Source organism: Antechinus flavipes, chromosome 3 (genome assembly GCF_016432865.1).
Source record: "Antechinus flavipes isolate AdamAnt ecotype Samford, QLD, Australia chromosome 3, AdamAnt_v2, whole genome shotgun sequence".
NCBI classification, from domain to species: Eukaryota; Metazoa; Chordata; class Mammalia; order Dasyuromorphia; family Dasyuridae; genus Antechinus; species Antechinus flavipes.
Window position 1 is genome coordinate 42,030,649 of NC_067400.1, and position 19,456 is coordinate 42,050,104.

General features: G+C 36.5%; 1 protein-coding gene across 1 annotated transcript in view; it reads left to right on the forward strand.

Moving 5' to 3' along the window:
• Positions 1–11,927: 11,927 nt before the first annotated feature.
• Positions 11,928–19,456, forward strand: part of MINDY4B (MINDY family member 4B) — a 51,387-nt gene continuing 43,858 nt past the window's right edge. Inside the window, exons 1-3 of the mRNA XM_051990491.1 lie at positions 11,928–12,040; positions 12,279–12,306; positions 14,684–14,860. Of these exons, the coding sequence (XP_051846451.1) occupies positions 11,928–12,040; positions 12,279–12,306; positions 14,684–14,860 (318 nt within the window). The remainder of the gene's footprint in view (positions 12,041–12,278; positions 12,307–14,683; positions 14,861–19,456) is intronic.

Below are 19,456 nucleotides of genomic sequence, written 5' to 3' on the forward strand. Positions count from 1 at the left end.
AGATGTTGAGATAGGGAACGTGGTAAGAAGATTAGATCGATACTTTAGAAAAATCACTTTGGCAGATGAGTTGAAGGTAGGATAGAAGGATGAGTGACTCAATATACTGAACACTTAAGACTTCCGAAAAGTGACCCACAAAATAAAATTCTGTGGGCCAAATCCTGGTGTCCATAGCTTTTTTTCCCTTTCTTTCTGTTTATTTATCAAAGTTGTCTGAATATGTATTGATGATACAATACCAAAATAATCCTTCAGTCCACTCTCTGGTACCCTTCCCGAAGCTAGCAAATCCAATGCTATTTGGAGGCCTATTTTATAAAGGAAAGAAGGAAATAAGCATTTATTAAGCACTTATCATGTGCCAGGTACTGGAATAAGCACTTCACAATTTTCCTTTTATCCTCACAATAATCCTGAGAAATAAGCGCTGCTGTCCCCATTTTACATTTAGGGAGACTGAAAAGGGTAAAGGTTACAAAGATGCCTGTAGTCACATAGCTGGTTAGTGTCTGAGGCCAGATTTGAATAAAATTATATTGCTATAAAATAATAGTGTTATAAAGAACACCATGATGGGGGTGGGAAATAAAAGTTCAGCCAATACAGGAGCTGCTGAATAAAGAAGCTTCCTCCACTATTTCATAAAGTCATCTATTCCGAAACTGGGATTGTATAAATAATAGGATCAGAGAGACAGTGAGGTCTAGTGGCTAGAGACTAGCCTTAAATCAGAGAGACTAGGGACTCAAGTTACACCTCCAATAAAAAACATTTCACCAAAACTAAAGTACCAAGGACTCTTTAAAATTTACAATTAAAAAATTTAATGTGTACAAATCATAGGGTTTTTTTAAAAAGAAAGGATTGTCATTAAAAAAAAAACTTTCCTCAATATTTAGTAGAGTGATTTGCACATTTTTGGGAGGAAGGATGAGGGCTAGATTGTGCAGCCCCAGGATTTTATGAGAGTAAGTCAACTCCCAGTGTGGAAAGTCTTTCCAGCAATAAAAATCTTTGACTTCTTATTTATTTACAGCCTTAAAAAGTCACAGGACACTGACAAGTGAAATGGTTTGTCTGTAGTCACAGAGATTTCATGTATGTCTTGGATTCAGCCTCAAAGGGACTTTATTTTATTTTACAAAAAACTGAGGTCCAGAGAGATTTTGGCTCACTCATGATCTGAGAGATAATAAATATCAGAGGTGGGATTTTTGGACACAGGTCCTCTAACTCTGAAGTCAGTGTGATCTTTTCATTACACTAAAGTGTATCCTAAGCTGCTCAGGTCTTCCTAATTCCCAAACTGGCCTTTCTATCCAATATGCCCTGTTTTTTTTCTTGTTCTGTATATAGTAGGCATTTAATTAATGTACATGCAATTAAATTGATCTGATTACAACCAATATAGGAGACTGGAATGCCCCTGCAATAGAGATCTAGAAAAATGAAAAACACAGTGTTGTAAATCTTGCATCCTAATAAAAATATTCACAGACTTAGGGGTGCTATTATTATTATTTTCAATCTAACTATAAGGTTAAATTAGGTACGAGTATCTAAAAATCAATGATTACTCTCTGAGAAACCACAGCATGGTAAAAACATTAAAAATTTACATAGTAATTCCCAGTTTCCAAATACATAATAGCTGTTGCTATAAAGTCATTAGCAGTTCCTTACAACTAAAAATAAAAAATTATTGACCAAGAAAGCAAAATGAATCCTTAGTTGATTTCATATGAAACATTTGTAATAATCTTGAAATGTGGTCATCGTACTTTGTCATTCTGCATGTCTCTCCCCCCTAACAATCCACATTTTAAAGTGTGGCAGTATTTCCATATGTTGAGGATAGTCTTTGAGATACAGAAATCTCTCAACATATGGAACACTTATGTTTCTGGAAAGTTGTATACAGCATGCAATTCTGTCCACTTTTTCCATGTTTGCTCATTACATAAGTATGGGTGCATTTCTATGGAAACAATGTACAAGGACTCATTCCTTGAGACATGATAGACATGCCTCTTTGAATAAATGCTGAAGCCTCCTCTCCTGCCTCACAAATGAGTTTGATTTTCTATTTTAATGATTCGAAAGATTATGGTACAGTTAGTCTATACAGCCCAGCAATGATAGATTGAAAAAGCAAGTGATAAAAACTCAAAGACAATGGAATCACAGAATCACAGAATTTAAGCATTGGAAGGGGCCTCCTTAAGCCAACCCATATGTATAAGGAATCCTGATTATAATGTGAATAAATAAGTGGAAAATCAAGTGATCAACCAGTCTCTGCTTAAAGACCGCTGATGAGGGAACACTCCTCCTCCCAATTCCACTTTTAAACAGTTTTAATTGTTAAGATTTTTTCCCTAGTATCAAGCCTTAATGTGCTTTTTTCTACCAAATGTCCATCATCATGACCAATCCTGTCCTCTGGGACAAAACACAACAAATCGAATCCCTCTTCCATATGTCATAGCCCATAGACGTACCTACTGTTTTTTCTCCATTGGTATCTTTTCCAAGGTTTCCTCTTCACCTCTTTTGCTGTGTTTACCATTAGGCCCCTTGCTCCGTACTCCCAATTTCACAGAGCAGCTATTAAAATCTTGGGCTAGCTCCAAAGTGTGCCTCGCTCTCCCCTAATTCTTGTTTTTCCTTTATAATGTAATGAAAATGAATGGTTTTCATTGATAAATTTTGCTTCGACACAGCCGACACTTCTGACCAACCGCCCCCCCCAACATTCTTAACAGTTAAGCAAAACTGCCTGAGGGTGATGGATAATCCTTGTTACTTTCTATTTTTAGAGTTTATTATTTATTATCAGAAAGGAAAGTGGGGTACTCTTAATTTTAACATTTTGGTGCCTACTCATCAGTATACAATCTGAATTTTATTGCTTTTTAATGTCTTCATTTACACAATTTCAGTCATTGAATATATAGATCAAATCTCCCTTATTTGTGTCCTTCCTCTGAAAGGGATGCTAGATTTTAGGCATTAGATTATGTCAGAATCCTCTAAGAGGTCTCCATTGATATTTATTTTATTAGATGTATTAGTTCAAAACACCCAAAAAATTTTAGCAGTGAAGCAAAATTGATCACAAGTATAATTGTCTTAGCCATGACTCATACACATAAGGGTATGTTCTCCTACAGACTCTCCCATCTCCAGGGATGGAGGAAATATTCATGGGGCAGGAAGATTCATGGGAGAAAACTCATGGAAAGGGAGTTTACACAGGCAGGACTACAAAGTCCTGGTTTTGACTTGGACACTGATACTATTTCTCCTGCAGAACCACTAATGTGATATTGTCAAGTTGAAGGATAGTCTTGTAACCTATTCTTCCTATTGCTGCCCCCTGCTGATTGTATACAATGTTAAGTGATTTTTTTTTTTTTTTTTGCTGGGCTGCTCTCTGTTGGTCCTCTGTTGGTCTCTGCCGCCATCTGCTGGTCCTCTGCTGAATTGCCATTGCTGTGCAGCCTGCTCCCTGAATGGGGCAGAGTATGTGAGTTGTTTTATCTCATAGCTCTAGAGGCTAGATCAGTTCTGTTCTTATCCAAACTCACAACAACCCCAAAAATCAAAACAAACCAAAACAAAAACCATAAAAAAACTCCTAAAATCTTTAAGTCTATCATTTGAATTGTTCCTTTTTTACTCAAACAAGAATTCAATCTATTCTATGAATTCCTTTCTGACAATTATTATGGGACTTAGCAGGACTGGGTGGGGTAATAACATTTGTTCTGATATTTCACTAATAATTAAGTTGCTGCTTCCCTTGTATGTTGGTCTTTTGGATCTTTTTCCACTTTGAGTCTTCTAATATTTCTCTGAATTCTTTACATTCTGGATGTATATATAGATATGTACACACATATATATACACATATACATATATACACATATATGTCTATATACACATCCTGAATATAAAGGACATAGATAGCTAGATCCTTACAGTGTAATTTCATTACATTATCGCAATTATAGAGCATTTCTCCAATTTTTGTGTACACATTCTGTTTCCAGGTTTTTGCTATTATGAATAATATTGCTACTAATATTTTTTGCTAAATAGGGTTCTTTCTTATTGTCATTAACTTCCTCAGAGTATAACCTAGTAAAGTATCACTAGGTTAAAGGATATTTACAATTCAATTACTTTTCTTTCATAATTTTTTCCAATCTGATTGAACCAATTTATGTTATTTGATCTCAAATGAGCAAGACAATCATTCTATTCCTCACAAATTAATTTGCTCTAAATCTTCCCATCTCACATCAAAGCTCCCCCAGTACCTACTTGAGGTACTCTTAGCAGAGGACCTTAGCTTCATATCTTACTCCCAAAAAATTCACTAAGAATTTCCCTTTCTCTCTTCCTCTTTCTCTCATATTCTTTAGAAATTCCCCCACTATCTCCTACCTCATTCTTGTCTCACATGAACTGGCCCTTGGTTGCCAAGCCAGCATTCATCTTTGATCCCCATTCTTTCCCAACAACTCCAACATATTACCACCACTATAATTCCCATTCTCATCTTTACTTTCCCCCCAACTATTGAGTCCTTCCTAGCTACCTGCTAACATGCCTATGTCTCCCTCATTCTTGATTAAAAAGCAATCATTAAATACTTACTATATACCAATTGCTGTGCTAAATGCTGAGGACATGGAGAAATATGGACATGATCCCTTCTACCAAAGAGTTTACATTCTAAAGAGGGAGACAAAATACCAATTAATACATATGTGTGTGTGTGTGTGTGTGTGCGTGCACGCGTGTGTATAAATATATAGATATATATACGAGAAATATACAGGATAACAAGAAGTGGTCTCAGAGGGAAGGTCAGAAGTAGGGTGTATAGAAAGGCTTTTTGAAGAAAGCAGAATTTGAGCTGTCTTGAAAGAAGCTAGGGGGCAGAGATGGGAAGGGAAAGCATTCTAGACATGGGGGACAGGAGTGCTGTGAGAACTTTGAGCCTCCAGTTGAGATGATGTTATACAAATTTGTAGTAGACTTAATTAGCATGCTTTCACAATTTTCTGCAGCTCTATGCAGTAGTATGTGAATAAAAGGGAAGGCAGCAGATGATGGAAATAATCCAAATCTGGGGCTTGGCAAGACATCATGGTGATAGGATAAAGAGGGTAATGGACTCAATTATGGAGAATAGTATTTGGTTGCACTGATTTACAAAGTTAAGAAAGACAAGAAAGTTCAGCCAATATGGGAGTGAGAGGCTGGGTAGAAACTGAAGAATGGAAGGGAATGAAAATCATTGTCGCACTAAAAACAGGGAAAGATAGAATGAAAAAAAGATTATGATCAAATAACAGAAATTAGCAATTTATGAACATGGAAATATAAAACTGTGGCTAATGGTAAGAAAAAAGGTATGAACATTTCTATGTGTAGCTGGAATTTAATGAGGGAGTTATGAAAAGTTAAATAGACTGAGGAACTAGAAAGCTAGGTTGTAGAAATATGTATTTAACGGTTTGAGGATTTGAAAATATATACACTGAAGTTCCATAGTAAAAGGAAAGGAGCTAGAGAGATGAGAAAAACTGTGGTCCAGGTACTGAACTCACTGAGAAAAGAAGGGAAGTTCTGGGGGCTAATAGATTATAATTTTTGGAATTTTGATAAATTTGGGCAAGTGATTTGGATTGAATGAACCTGGAAGGAGAGTTTAATGAGTAGTGATAATAGTAGACAAGCATTCCAAGAGAGCACAGTAAAAAGGAATAGATCTGGAGTGGACATTGTGAGTTGGCTCAGGAAGGTAAAATTGAGGGGACTGAGAGTTAGGAAGCCAACAGTAAGGAATGGAATTTATACAAAGACATTAGGGGTTCAGAATCACTGAGATGAAGGAACTGTGACTTGAGTGGGAATATATTAGTCATTGAGGAATAAATCCAGGCAGAGAGAATATCATTGACCAGAGAAAGGTCCATTGATAGATGGAGGAGATTAGATTGTTCAAGACTCAGATGAGATTCAGGTTTGTGGTAACTGGTGAAGATATTGAATTCTTTGAGGTCCAGGAGGCCAGACTCAAAACAGGAAGAAGCAGGAAAAAGTACTACCTGAGAGAGTCTGGACAGGAGGCAATACCTGGCAATTCAAGTTGGGTCTGATCTGAGAAAGGCAAAGGTCATAGATTTGGGAACTCTCTGGAATGAAAGGGCCACAGACAGGGAGCTGGATTAAGAGCTGATTTAAAGCTTCCTTTAAAAAATCCTTACTTGATCAGCCCATCCCTGTTAGTGAGTATCCAACATATCTTCTTCTTCATGACTAAACTCCTAGAGAAAACCACCTACAGTCAATGCTCCTATTTCTCATCTCACTTTTAAATCCTCTGCAAACATGGCTAATACGGAAATTTACTTTTCATGACTTCATATGTATAACTGACATATTGCTCTCCTCAATGGATATTTGGAATTCAATTTTAAAAAATGTTTAAAATGTACATGTAATTGGGAAATATTTGGTAAATTAAATAAAAATACATTTAAAAAATAAATCTTTGTAATTTGGAGTCTGTCCATTTTATTCAACTGAAATTGCTCTTTTCAAAGTAACCAATGAACTAAAAGCCAAATCAAATGGCCTTTTCTCTTTCCTCACCTTTCTTGACCCCTCTACAAAAAGCTTCTTTGGGCAAAGTGAATACATTGAGGAATCATGAAAGACAATGCCTTACATAAATCCTATTGAGTGAATGATTATGAGCGAGATCATTCAGTCTCTAGGGAAGGATTCCTCCTTGACAGTAGCTGAAATTTTCCATTAGTAATAAGAGTTTCATTTGTTTTCTTTAACCTGTAAGTCAACTGTTTTTTTTTTTTTTCTTCTCATTTAAGCTTTGTGAACTCTGAGTTTGTGAAGGGAATTGGTAGCAACTCTGGGAGTAGCTACATGGTACCATAGTTCATAGAGCACCGGTCTAGAGTCAGGAAGATTCAGCTTCCTAAATCCAAATCTGCCTTCAGACACTTACTAGTTGGTCACGATGTGGCCTCTGGGCAAGTCAATTCACTCTGTTTGCCTCAGTTTTCTCATCTTTAAAATGAGCTGGAGAGGGAAATGGCAAACATTCCAGTCTCTTTGTCATGAAAATTCCAAACGGGATCACAAAGAGTTGGAAATGACTGAGAAACAATTGAACAACAACAAAAGCAAATCCGGCAGTGTCATATCAAGAGTTCCATTATTCTTGGTGGAGGAGACAATGAGCCAGAGATATGAAAAATTCTCTGAAACATACCTTTAATGTCATGTCATTGGCAGGTAGGTAGCCCAGTGGACAGAGCACTAGGTCTGGGGAGGAGAGTTCAAATGCATTTGATATTTACTAACTCCAATGATCTTGGGCATATCAACTTCTGTCTGCTTCAGTATCCTCAACCAAAAATCAACCGAGTTCATATTTGTAAAACACTTAGCACAATGTCTGACACACTATAGGTGCTTAATAAGTGATTGTTTTCAGGTGAGTTTCAAATCCAACTTATTATGTTTCCTCCCTTAGACATGCTAATACATATTAATCATCACTGATTGCTACAAATTAAGAAAGGTAAAACTAAATATTAAAAATAGACTTATACCTCATAAAGGTTTACAATTAAAACATTAACGAATCTGGAAATATGAATTAAGAGTCATGATCTGGCTTAACAAACCCTAAAAAAAACATTACGAATTGGGGGAGATAGAATCGTTGTCAGAATTGGAAGGGATTTATAGGTGAAAAACTTGAGACCTTAAAGGATTGAAAAGTGGCAACGTATAAAAAGCTTTAATAAAAAAAAAAAATTTGAAATTGCCAAAGCTCAGGAAACCTTCTAGACAACTGTTTTTATTCTATGACTTGAATAAAATCATTTAATCTGGAAAAAAAAAGTGGCAATGTCAGGATTTCAATCCAAATTTCCTAACTCAAAATCCACTGTTCTTTCTACTATGCAATCCTGGCCCTCTGAAGAAATCAGAAGATGAAGCTTCATATTAAGTCAATTACGTCCTACTCCCAAGATCTGGGACAAGCCATTTAACTGCCTGAGAATCCTGTTGGACAGAGGAGCCCCAAATTAGTCCCTCCCCTCTTGATTCATTTTTCTAGAAGTTGTGGACTCATTCCTACAAAGGGGATTAAAGCACAAAATTCTGACTAGACTTGCTGTCTTCAAAAAAGCTTGTTCTTTTTTGCTGTGGCTAAGAATTGGAAATTGAGGGAAAGCACATCAGTTGGGGAATGATTAAACAAGTTGTGGTATATGATTGAGAGAGACTGCTGTTGTGCTATTAGAAATAACAAGCAGAATGATTTCAGAAAAACTTGGAGACTTATAGGAACTGATACAAAGTGAAATGAACAGAACCAGAACATTGTACATAGCAATACTGTATGATGAAGATCTGTAAATGATTTAGCTCTTCTCAACAACACAATGATCCAAGACAATCCCAAAGGACTCATGATAAGATATAATATTCTCCTCCAGAAAAAGAACTGATGTTGACTAAAGTCTGCTATTTTAAAATATTTTTTATTGTTGTTATTTGAATTTTATTGTACAAAATGAATAATATGGAAATGTTTTACATGATTGCACGTGTATAACCTATGTTTAATTGTTTAGTGTCTCAGGGAGGGGAAGAAAAGCAGAGGGAGAAAGAGAATTTGGAACTCAAAACTTCTGAAAAACATGTTTAAATTGTTTTAACATATAACTGGGGACAAAAATTTTTTTTATGATTTATGATTTCCTTAGAATACATTTTTCTTTAAAAAAGATGTGATTTGGTAGATAAATTTCCAGGAAATCCATTAAAGTCTTCAGAGAGTGATTAGAATCCTACACACACAAAAAATCACACAGAGTATGTCAAAATCAGTCCTTTAAGCCAGATCTCCAAGGATACCTATCAATCTGTTACATCATGCTATGTCTCCCATGCTTGTGGGTATTTGTGTACATAAGGTATATTTTAGCATATACAAGCACAACCTTTTGTCCCCTCCTCCAGATGTGTCAAACACAGCACACTCTGAATGGGGCCTGAACCAAATTGAAATGTAATTGAGAAATATCTAACAAAATAAATAAAAATGCAATTAAAAAAGTAATCACATTATATTTTAAAATTAAGGCAATATGCAACCCTCAAGGATCCTTCTGTACAAATTGGTGGCTGTTGTTTTTATTTGAATTTCACAACCACTGCCATACTCTTGTTCTGTTCCGGAAAATAGCTTTCTAAAAAAAAAAAAAATTCTGGGATATCTACCAAAATGTGGTATGCAAAGCTCCATGGAGCTCAGGCACTCCTTGTGTGTGACCACTCAGACTGCTTTGCCCTTGGAATCTTGTTATTCCTGTACTCCTGAATCCTGAAGGTCAAATTCTTCTTCCTCGGCGGCACAGGGCAAAGAAAAACTGAGCATTTCACTCTGAGGAATGACATTTCAGGGATTCTGCCTGTTCAAAAAGGGACAAATTGCCAGCATCGCTTGTGTTTTTATCCAGGTAATCAATATTCTTTACTATGCCTGTCACCACAGCAATAAGTCATTCCAATGAAAGAAAAGGACTTGACCTCTTTAGAATTCCCCATAAAACAATCTGGGTCATTTTCCCCTTGACTCGTGTAGGACGTGTTTTAGGCACTAACCTCAGTATAAAACATTTGGTGCTTCCCCAGTTCTTTTCTTGACTTCAGTATTACTTTAAAACACTTTATATTTGGTTATAGAGAGCGGTCAGATGGATTTTTCTGCCTTTGAAGGAATGAAAGGAAAAAAAATACTATTAAGTTTTTATTATGGGTCAGGCACCATGCTAAGCATTGGGGATATAAAATAGAAGAATGCATGACAGTCCCTGTTTTTGAGAAGTTTATCTATTAATAAGGGAAGACGGCATTTACAGGGGATGATGGGCAGGGAATGCTCTAGAGAGGGAAGTCAGAGGTATGGTGAGGAGAAGCTTGGGGCAATTGAAATATCCATTAGGGTATCATAGATGTAATTACTGTTTTTAGAGCCAGAGTTTGATAGCACATTCTGAAGCCATGTCTCCAAAGATCCATTTGAAAAATCCCCTCAAATTCCCACAACCAGCAATAATCTCTCCCTCTCTCAGTTCCTGAGGTAAAATGGAAAGCACATGCATCTGGCAGGCACAGGACCCAGACTCAAATCCCTGCTACATCTTTTTAGGATCTCCAGGTAAATTTGGATTATGGACCAGAGATTTAAAATTGGAAGAGATCTACTAAGACCCATACTAAGGCCCCTTATTCCAACTTCTCATTGTATTGAGATGAAAACTAAGATCAAGAAAGATAGGTTTAGATAGGATTTAAACTCAAATCCTCCTTCCTCCCTTCCTCTCTTCCTTCCTCTTTCCCTCTCTCCCTTTTTCCCTCCCTCCCTCCCTTCCTTCCTACCTCCCTCCTATTTTCTTCATTTCCTCCCTCCCTTCTTTCTTTCCTCCCTCCCTTCTTCTTTCTCTCCCTCCCTTTTTCCTTCCCTCCTTCCCTTCTTCCTTCCTTCCCTCCCTTCTTCCTTCCCTTCCTCCCTTCTTCCTTGCTTTCTTCCTTTCCTTTCCTTCCTTCTTCTTCCTTTCTTCTTTTCTCTTTCTTTCTTTTTTTGAGGCATTTGGGGTTAAGTTATTTCCCGAAAGTCACACCACTAAAAGTATTTGAGGTCAGATTTGAACTAAAGTCCTCCAAGTATATTCCTCTTCTCCCCACCCCCCCCCATCTTCTTCTGTTTGCTTTGGCTATTAAAAATTGAGGTTAAGTGACTTCAACTCAGGTCCTCTAATACCCAGCTTCTTAAACTGTCATTCATGTCCCCCTATAGGGTTTCATAATCAAATGTCAGGGTCATAAAATTATGATTTATTATCAATAAATGCTTTTATAAACCTTTATTTCCTGGGGCCACATAAAACTTTCTCGGGACAAAAAGGGATTGGGAATAGAAAAATTTTAAGAAACTCTGCTCTAAGATTATTCTTTCCTCTTCCTCCTCCTCCTCCTTCTTTGGGAGGCAATTGGGGTTAAGTAACTTATTCAGGGTTACAAAGCCAGTGTTTGTGACCAAATTGAACTCAGTTCCTACTGTCCCTATTATTATTTTCCCTACAACCCTCAGTCTCCCTTAACTCTATTGTTAACTCCCTTAACACTATCTGTGTGATCTTGGGCAATTTGTTTTAAGTTTTCTGGACCTCAGTTCCAGAAAATGATAGAGATCTATGGCCACTTTTGACTCTAATTCTATAATGTTGTAAGTCTATAAGCCCATCTACCTTTGATGCTGTGACCCCTTCTTGCACTTTCCCATTATCCTTCATATAATTGTGATTTGTGTTTCCATATCCCAAGCTCCTCGAGGGCAGGCACAGTGCCTGGTAATGTACCATCTACAGAGCTTGTAAATTAGCGAAGACAGAAAGTGCTCATTTAATGTTTGTTGAATGAACTTGAGTGCGGCATCAGAGCCTAGGAAAATATCATTTTCCATCCTTAGTGCCACTTTGAGTCAATTAGATTATACCTCTTTCTCTGATGCAGAGAGAGTAATTGCAACCTCATTGTTTATAAATCTGGATCCCGAATTAAACATTTATGCAGTGAGCAGAGCTGCACCAAGTCTTCCACCTCTAATGAAAATTTAATCAAAATCTGATAGCAGGGGCTTGCAGCAAGCCCAGAGCACCAGTTGTATGAGACCCGGCTAGTCAGTTGTGGGGATTAGCACATTGCAAACCGCCATCTGTGCCAGCCAAATCTCTCTGCACCAGCAAGTACCTCTCATCCCAATTTTTAACAACTTCTTTCCATTCAGCTCCTTAGTCTAGAAATGGACAAGGAGATCTCCTCTGAGGATCATAGTTTCCAAGAGATGGAATTAGATGACATAGCTAGGAAAATTTCGGATCTTGAGAAGTGGAGGGAAATCTTTTGTCATCACAGGTAAGATTTTTGCATTTCTCGAAAACATGGAAGACTGAATGCGATACCTTTCATGTACTTGAGTAATCAACTCTTATTTTCTCTCCGTGAACATTTTCCTTTACAAGTGTTCTTTGAAAATGCATCCATTTATAATCATCTTGTGGAAAGATGTTTCTATAGACTCAAAAGGCAGTTGTTTCCTTGCGCTATGAATAGAAGGAAGCTCTTCATTTGATGTTTTCTCTTTCATTTACAGGTTGGAAATCAACAGTGCAACTCATCAGGTAACGCTTTTCTTCCAAAGGTGGATTTTGTTCTTCTGTGATTGTTACATCAAACAATCATACCGAAAACATAATCTAACCATCCTGTATGCATGCCACGTTGTCTATACAATGATAGTATAGTATATGAAAATGTAAAATAAGAAATAGCACTGAGAAGCCTTTCATATGTTCCTTTTTTTTTTTTTTTGACAGATCATTAAACACTCTTCTAGCCTTTAAGAGCTTTTTTTTCTTATCACTGAAAACAACATGTGGTTATTATCTAGAAGTGATTACTTTTAAAATCCAGACCCTCTACTATTTGTGAAAATAACACTATATAATGCTTTAGTGATATATGTAAAGTACTTTGAAAGCTTCCAAAATCTATAGAATTCTCAGTGGTCGAGGTTCACTTTGAAACCAAAGTACCGTCTGCATTATTTGTTCCCTTCACTTTATCAGAGTTTTGAAAACAATAAAGGAAGATAACTTGATTAATATTTTTTAAATATTTAAACATTATTCCAAGGTAAGAGGTACAAGGGGTGAAGCCTGTTGCTGACACCATGGTGGGAGAAGGCAGAGAGGGGAGAGAGGGAGAGGGAGAGAGAGGGAGAGAGAGGAAGAGAGAGAGAGAGAGAGAGAGAGAGAGAGAGAGAGAGAGAGAGAGAGAGAGAGAGAGAGATCTAAAGCCTTGGAAATGTTAGAAAATTATATAAAGACTTTTAATTTGTGTCTTTATGCAGTTCATTCAGTTAATTCACAAACAGAAATAATCATCAAATACCAATATTTTCCCCCTGGCACAATTTGAATGTGATATTATCTGAGAACAGTGCACAATTAGCATCCTTATTTTAAAGTATGAGTCTCTAATTCATATTTTTAGAATAAATTTCGATTCAAAAGCCATATCCCAAGCATGTCTAAATTGAAATGTAGGAGATGATGTTTGTTTGGTAATCTTAAAATTATCAGATGGAAAACTAGTTTTGATAGACAGGATTTGCAGGACACTGAAGGGAACATTAGATTAAAATTTTTAAATTAAATTTTCAATTCCAATTTTGCAGCAAGAGAAAAAAAGTCCATTCCTGGGAGTATAAAGATATTGTCATTTGATTTACAAAAAGTATTCCATCTCATCAAAAACCTGTCTGATTCAGATGATGTATCTGAGAGATAAGGGAGTCTCCTTCCACTCCTTTTTGGAATTTAGAATAACTGAAAAAGGTATCTTTTTAAAGTGTCAGGATCAAAGAATCAAGGAAAGTCCTTTTAATGTTATCTTTTGTTTCCTGGTCATCGAATTCGTATTTGTTCAAATATGAAGGAATGCAAAGGAAGGACAGATGCTAAGCTACAATGAAACACCAGAGGGAATGAGTGAAAGAGCAATTCTCTGAACTGTGAAATTCTCGCCCTCACTGAGAGGATGCAGTAATAGGAAAGAATCGGACAGGGATGAACCAACCACCTTACTTTGTATAACAGCAACCAAGATAAATTGATTATATTAGGGGAGAGAATTCAAGAGTCCGTCACAGAGATTTACTGGATGGTGTTTTTTTTTTTTTTTTAAATATTGGATAATGATATTTCTATTTTTCCCTAAGATGATTTCAAGCCAAGGTTTTAATACTAATGATGTTTCCATAGTTACATCTAAGCTCTGTTGTCACTTCAAACTTATAGGGAGTCTTTTGAGAGAAATATTTATTTTTTCCATCTTTCCAGTGGATGTTCATGGTCTTTTTTACCCAATTATAGATATGGAATTACAAAGAGGGCAGGATTTGAAGTAGGAGCCCTGGGTTCTGTCACTTTTTCCCCTGTATAGTGAAACAATATGAGTGTGATAGAAGGAACTCAAGGACTTAAGTTTTAACCCTGACTGTCACCTTGGTTACTTTGGGCCATTCATTTAACTTTTCTGGGCCATGGATTCTTCAGTTGAAAATTAGGGGAGGTGACTTTTAAGGTCATCCTTTCATGGCAGAAAAGTGACAATGTCTATGAGGGAGTAATAAACGGCATATCTTAAGCATTGAGGGAGGTATAGGAGAAGAATCAGTATTGCTTTCCTTAACTACCTTGGATCTATTTGTATTTATTCTGTATGTACTTTTATATGTATTTGTTATTTCCCCATTTGAACATTAAACTCTTTTGAAGAAAGGATCATTTCATTCTTTGTATCCCCAGAGTGGCACAAAGTAGGGAATAAATCAATGCTTTTTGGCTGATTGGTTCTAAGGATAGAAAATTAACTTTGATGAGTCATCTCTATGAAAAAGGGGAAAATCTTATATTCACCCCAAATATGATAAAGCAAAATTGATACCAGGTTTTTTATTTTGGTTTGTTTTTTGCTTTGTTTTGGGGGTGAGAGGACGCTCAAGAAAAAATCCAAGACTGTCAGAAATCTGCTGATTATAACAAAGCTGGTGCAGGATTACCTCAAGACAAAGAAAAAGGATGGTACCTATCACAGGTCCTTTATTCACTTCCTGAATCCTCCATCAAAACGAAATGGGGCCACTTTCCCATCTCCCTAGCAATGGCCATGGTGAGTACAGCTTGTTAATTAAACATGGAGTGAAATGTAATCTCTCCAAAACAATGAGGCTGGGAAATCTTAGCCAGTGTCATACGAAAGTATTATTGGACTTAAGGCTTCAGAGAGTTGTTATTGGTAAAAGGAGAATATAATTAAAATGACTTATTTATGATTTTTTTTAAATACTGGTACCATGGTACTGGGAATGCTCTAATGCTCTCCTCCTAAATTCTGACAGCCTCTGTATTTATATACTTTCTCAATGTGTCCTTTCCAAATACAAACACACTATATACAATTTAATATCCATATTATTTAAGACTAGATCTTTTAGGGAAATTAGGTGAATTAGACAGGACTACCAGATGCTTAGGATTATAGTTATGAGCCTGGACTTAGAGCTGGAGGACACTTTAGTGACTATATAATCTAATCCCCTCATTTCACAGCAGTACATTTGTATTATATTTAAAGATTAATTGAGGTACTTAATCTGATATTGTTTTGTTGAAGAAATTTTTTTATTTATTTTACTTGGTCCCAAAGGGAACAATTTTTTTCAATTTTATATGAATGCAAATGAGCTAGAAAGAACATATCACTCCATTTTAGACATTCATAGACTTAGAGGTCATCTAGTTCATCTTCCTTTTACACATGAGGAAAAGTTAAGTAACTTGCCCAAGATCATACAAATGGCAATGTCAAGATTCAAAGCTGGATCCTTGGATGGCAAAACTAGTACTTAGTAGTATTTATTACTTCTTTTTTTTTTTGAAAAAAAAAATGAATTCAATCAATGTGTATCAATGCACTGTGCAACAGAACTACAACCTGCATTACCACAGCTGTCTATACAATTCACACAGCAGCAAAGAATCTTATATAATGATAGTGCCCAGAAAATTGTTCTCCATTAAAAAAGACAGCACTGAAATCTGGAGTATTTATTACTTCTTCAGATCTTCTTGTGATCTTGAAATTCCCTGTTGGATTGGAGTTCATGATTCTATTTTAGATCCACGGTCAGGGTTGGGAGGGACCTCTGGTGAATACCATTCATTTATTGCTGCCTTAACTCAAGTTATTTAATTAATGTTGATCTAGGTTCTAGGTTTTTCTTAATTTGTCATGTCCATGGTGAATTAGACAGGACTACAAGATGCTTAAGATTATAGCTATAACCCTGGACTTAGAGCTGGAGGACACTTTAGTGACCAAATAATTTAATCCCCTCATTTCACCACAGATTCTCTATTTTGATTCATTAAAGTGTTGATGTTTCCATATTTTTGGAGAAAATGGAAAAATGCTAAATTTATAGTCAGAAGACCTGAGTTCAAATCCTTTCTTTATTTCTTATATGTTCTTGCACAAGTGACTTCTCTCTACATCTCAGTTGCTCATTTATTAAATAAAAGCATTGGACTCGGTGGTTTCTACCTCAACTTACATAATCATATGATCTTCTTCACCCATCTGAAATCTCTGATGTGGGCCATGACACTCCAGGTGGAGGGATATTATTTTCCCCCTCCATTATACCAAATGGAGAAGCAGTATAGCATCCTTTATCTGATATCTGGGTGCCTCTTGGCAAATCATTCAGTCCTACAGTGCCCAAGGCAACTAACTTTCCCAAATCATAAGTTATAGATAAGTTGAAGAAATTTCCACACCAGAAATAATCCTTAACCAAACCATAGGGCAGAAGCCTTCTCTTCCCACTAAAAGAAAAGCAAGTATACCCAAGAGGCAATGATATGCAAATCCCCCTACTCCATTGGTCATATAGCCTGATGGACATTACCCCACCCCCCAAGAAGGCTAAAAATTAGAATAGCTTTGCAATTCAAACTTATGATAAAAATCCTTAAAAATATATATATATATATATACATATATATATATAAACAAAATATAGTCCATAAATGAGCTCATGTTAATTAAACTGTAATGAATGTTAACTCGCTCCTTTGTCCACAGGCAACAAGTCCTCATATCTTCATCCTTTCAACCTCCCCACACTAAGCCCCAACATACTAAACTGCATTGCATTTTTTTAACTTTGTAAATTTTATTAATCTTTGTCCAAAAAAGGAGTTAGAGACATACAGAATGGAGGAATTTATATTTGAATACTTTCACATGACCACAATAAAAAAAAAGGATGACACAGGAAATGTCCCCAAAGGCTTTACTTAGGTCAACTTCCTTCTTAAAAAGCCAGAAACAAAAGAACTCAAAGGGAGAAGCCTGCAATCAAGCAAGAAACTGTTCAGGAAGTCCTAGGCATCTAAATAATTGATAGTTTTTTCTTTTGAAATTGTATTTGGATTTATTCCTATTTAGCAAGTTACATGATCTAACTTTTCTTTAATCAGCATAATCATTAATGACCCATAGTGTGGGTCTCCAGGGAATGACAGGATATTCCTGAGTGTCTGGGTAGGGTGGGTAGAGAGGGGAAGAATCTTGAAGCTGGACCCACTCTAACTGATATTTCAGACAGGCAAATTGTCTGAAATTGAGACAGTCACTAGATACTCACTGGAGAATTCTCTCTTGCCTTATTTATTGACTTGAGCTGTACTTATGGGATTAGAATATACATTTTTTATTTTTATTTTTTAATTAATTAATTAATTAATTTTTTTTGCTGAGTCAATTGGGGTTAAGTGACTTGCCCAAGGTTACACAGCCAGGAAGTTGTTAAATGTCTGAGATCCGATTTGAACTCAGGTCCTCCTGACTTCAGGGTTAGTGCTGGAATATACATTTTTTAAAGACTGAAAGCACTGGTCATCTGGAGATAAAAGGATCACTAAAGTATTCTCCCCCAAGAACTAAACTACTCCTTTGATCACAGGCAACAAGCCCTTTGTTTCTCCAACCTTTCCACCTCCTCCACTAAGCCCCAACATACTATTTTATTTTGTTTCCTAGCCCTGGGGAAAACTGAAAAATGGAAGTTAGGTTGGTACCCTCTTGTTCCTCCATTTTTTCCCCCAAAGATATTCTTCCCTGAGCATCCATTCAGAGGCTTAGTCCATGTTCTGTTCTGACAGGATCTTACGATAACAATGGCATTTATAGACATTTGTATTGTACTTAAAGGTTTATTGAGGCACTTACACTGATACTGTCTTGTTGAAGAAATTTTTTAAATTTATTTTACTCGGTCCCAAAGGGAACAATTAGAACACTTAATGGAAATTGCAAAGAGATAAATTGCGGTTTAATGTTAGTAGAAAATCTTTCTAATAATAAGTGGAATGGGCTGACTCTAGGAATGGAAGCTTCTTCTTCCTTAGAAGGTATCATGTAGAGGGCACACAGGCACTACTTGTTGGGGATGTTACCAGGGGTCAGTCCTCCTGAGTGTGAGTTGGACTGAGGCCCTTCCAACTCTCAAATTCTGTGAACCTTTTGGCACAGAACTTCCTCCTGACATCAGCCCCACTTTGTTGAAGGAGACAATGGGAGGGTGGAAAACATCAGAGAACTCTGGAGTGAAAAGGATTCAAAATCCTCCTATGATACAACTATATATATGACTATGGGCAAGTGACTGCTGACTCCCTGGGTCTCAGTTTCCTCACCTATAAAATGGAAGGGGAGGGTTGGACCTTAGTCCCTTCCAACTTGAGTTCTATGATTATCTGAAAATAATATTCAGAGAAGTTAAGGAATTTGTCCAGCATTGAAGGAAGGATTCCAACCCAGGTCTCTCTTGACATCAGATCCAACATTCATAGAATCAGTAACCATTGGATTTTGGATTACCGTTCATACTCAAAAGAAATTTCCAGTATAGCATGTCCAACAAGGCTTCTTCAAGCTTCTCCTTCCTGACCTCCAATTAGAGGAAAACCACCTCTTTCCACTATTCCACAGAAACAACTGCCAACAAACTAATTGTCATCAATAAATATAGTGTATCCTGTAGTATACCTCTCAAAGGGGTTGGATGACTGCTCTTCCAAGTGCAAGATCCCATTTTAGAGACAACCAGGTGGAATAGTGAATACTGGGCTAGACTTTGAGTCAGAAAGCCTTCAGAGAATTACTAGATATGTGATTCTGGGTAATAATCAGGTTCAGGCTCTCTCAGACTCAGTTTTCTCATCTGTCAAAAGGAGACAATAATAGAGTCTATCCCACAGGATTGTTGTAAGGATCAAATGAGATAAAAATACAAAGTGCTTTACAAACCTTAGGATGATATATATAAATATATATAAAATTACTGTTATCTTAACATCTTCAACATCCTCCAAACGTAGGGGTTCTTGACCTTTTTTTTATGTCCTAGACCATGGATACACTCTGACAAAGCCTAAAGAACCCCATCTCAGAGTGTTTTTCAAATAAAATATTAAGATAGTTATAAAATGTTTAAAAATAAAATTCATAGGTGAAGCAAGGCAATTCTAGTAGCCTTGTGATGGAAAGTGCCATTCACATCCAGAGAGAGAACCATGGAGACTGAAGGCAGATCAAAGCATAGGATTTTCCTTTTTGTTGTTTGTTTGCTTGTTTTTTTTCTCATTTTCCCTCTTTTTATCTGATTATTCTTGCACAGCACAATGAATATGGAAATAT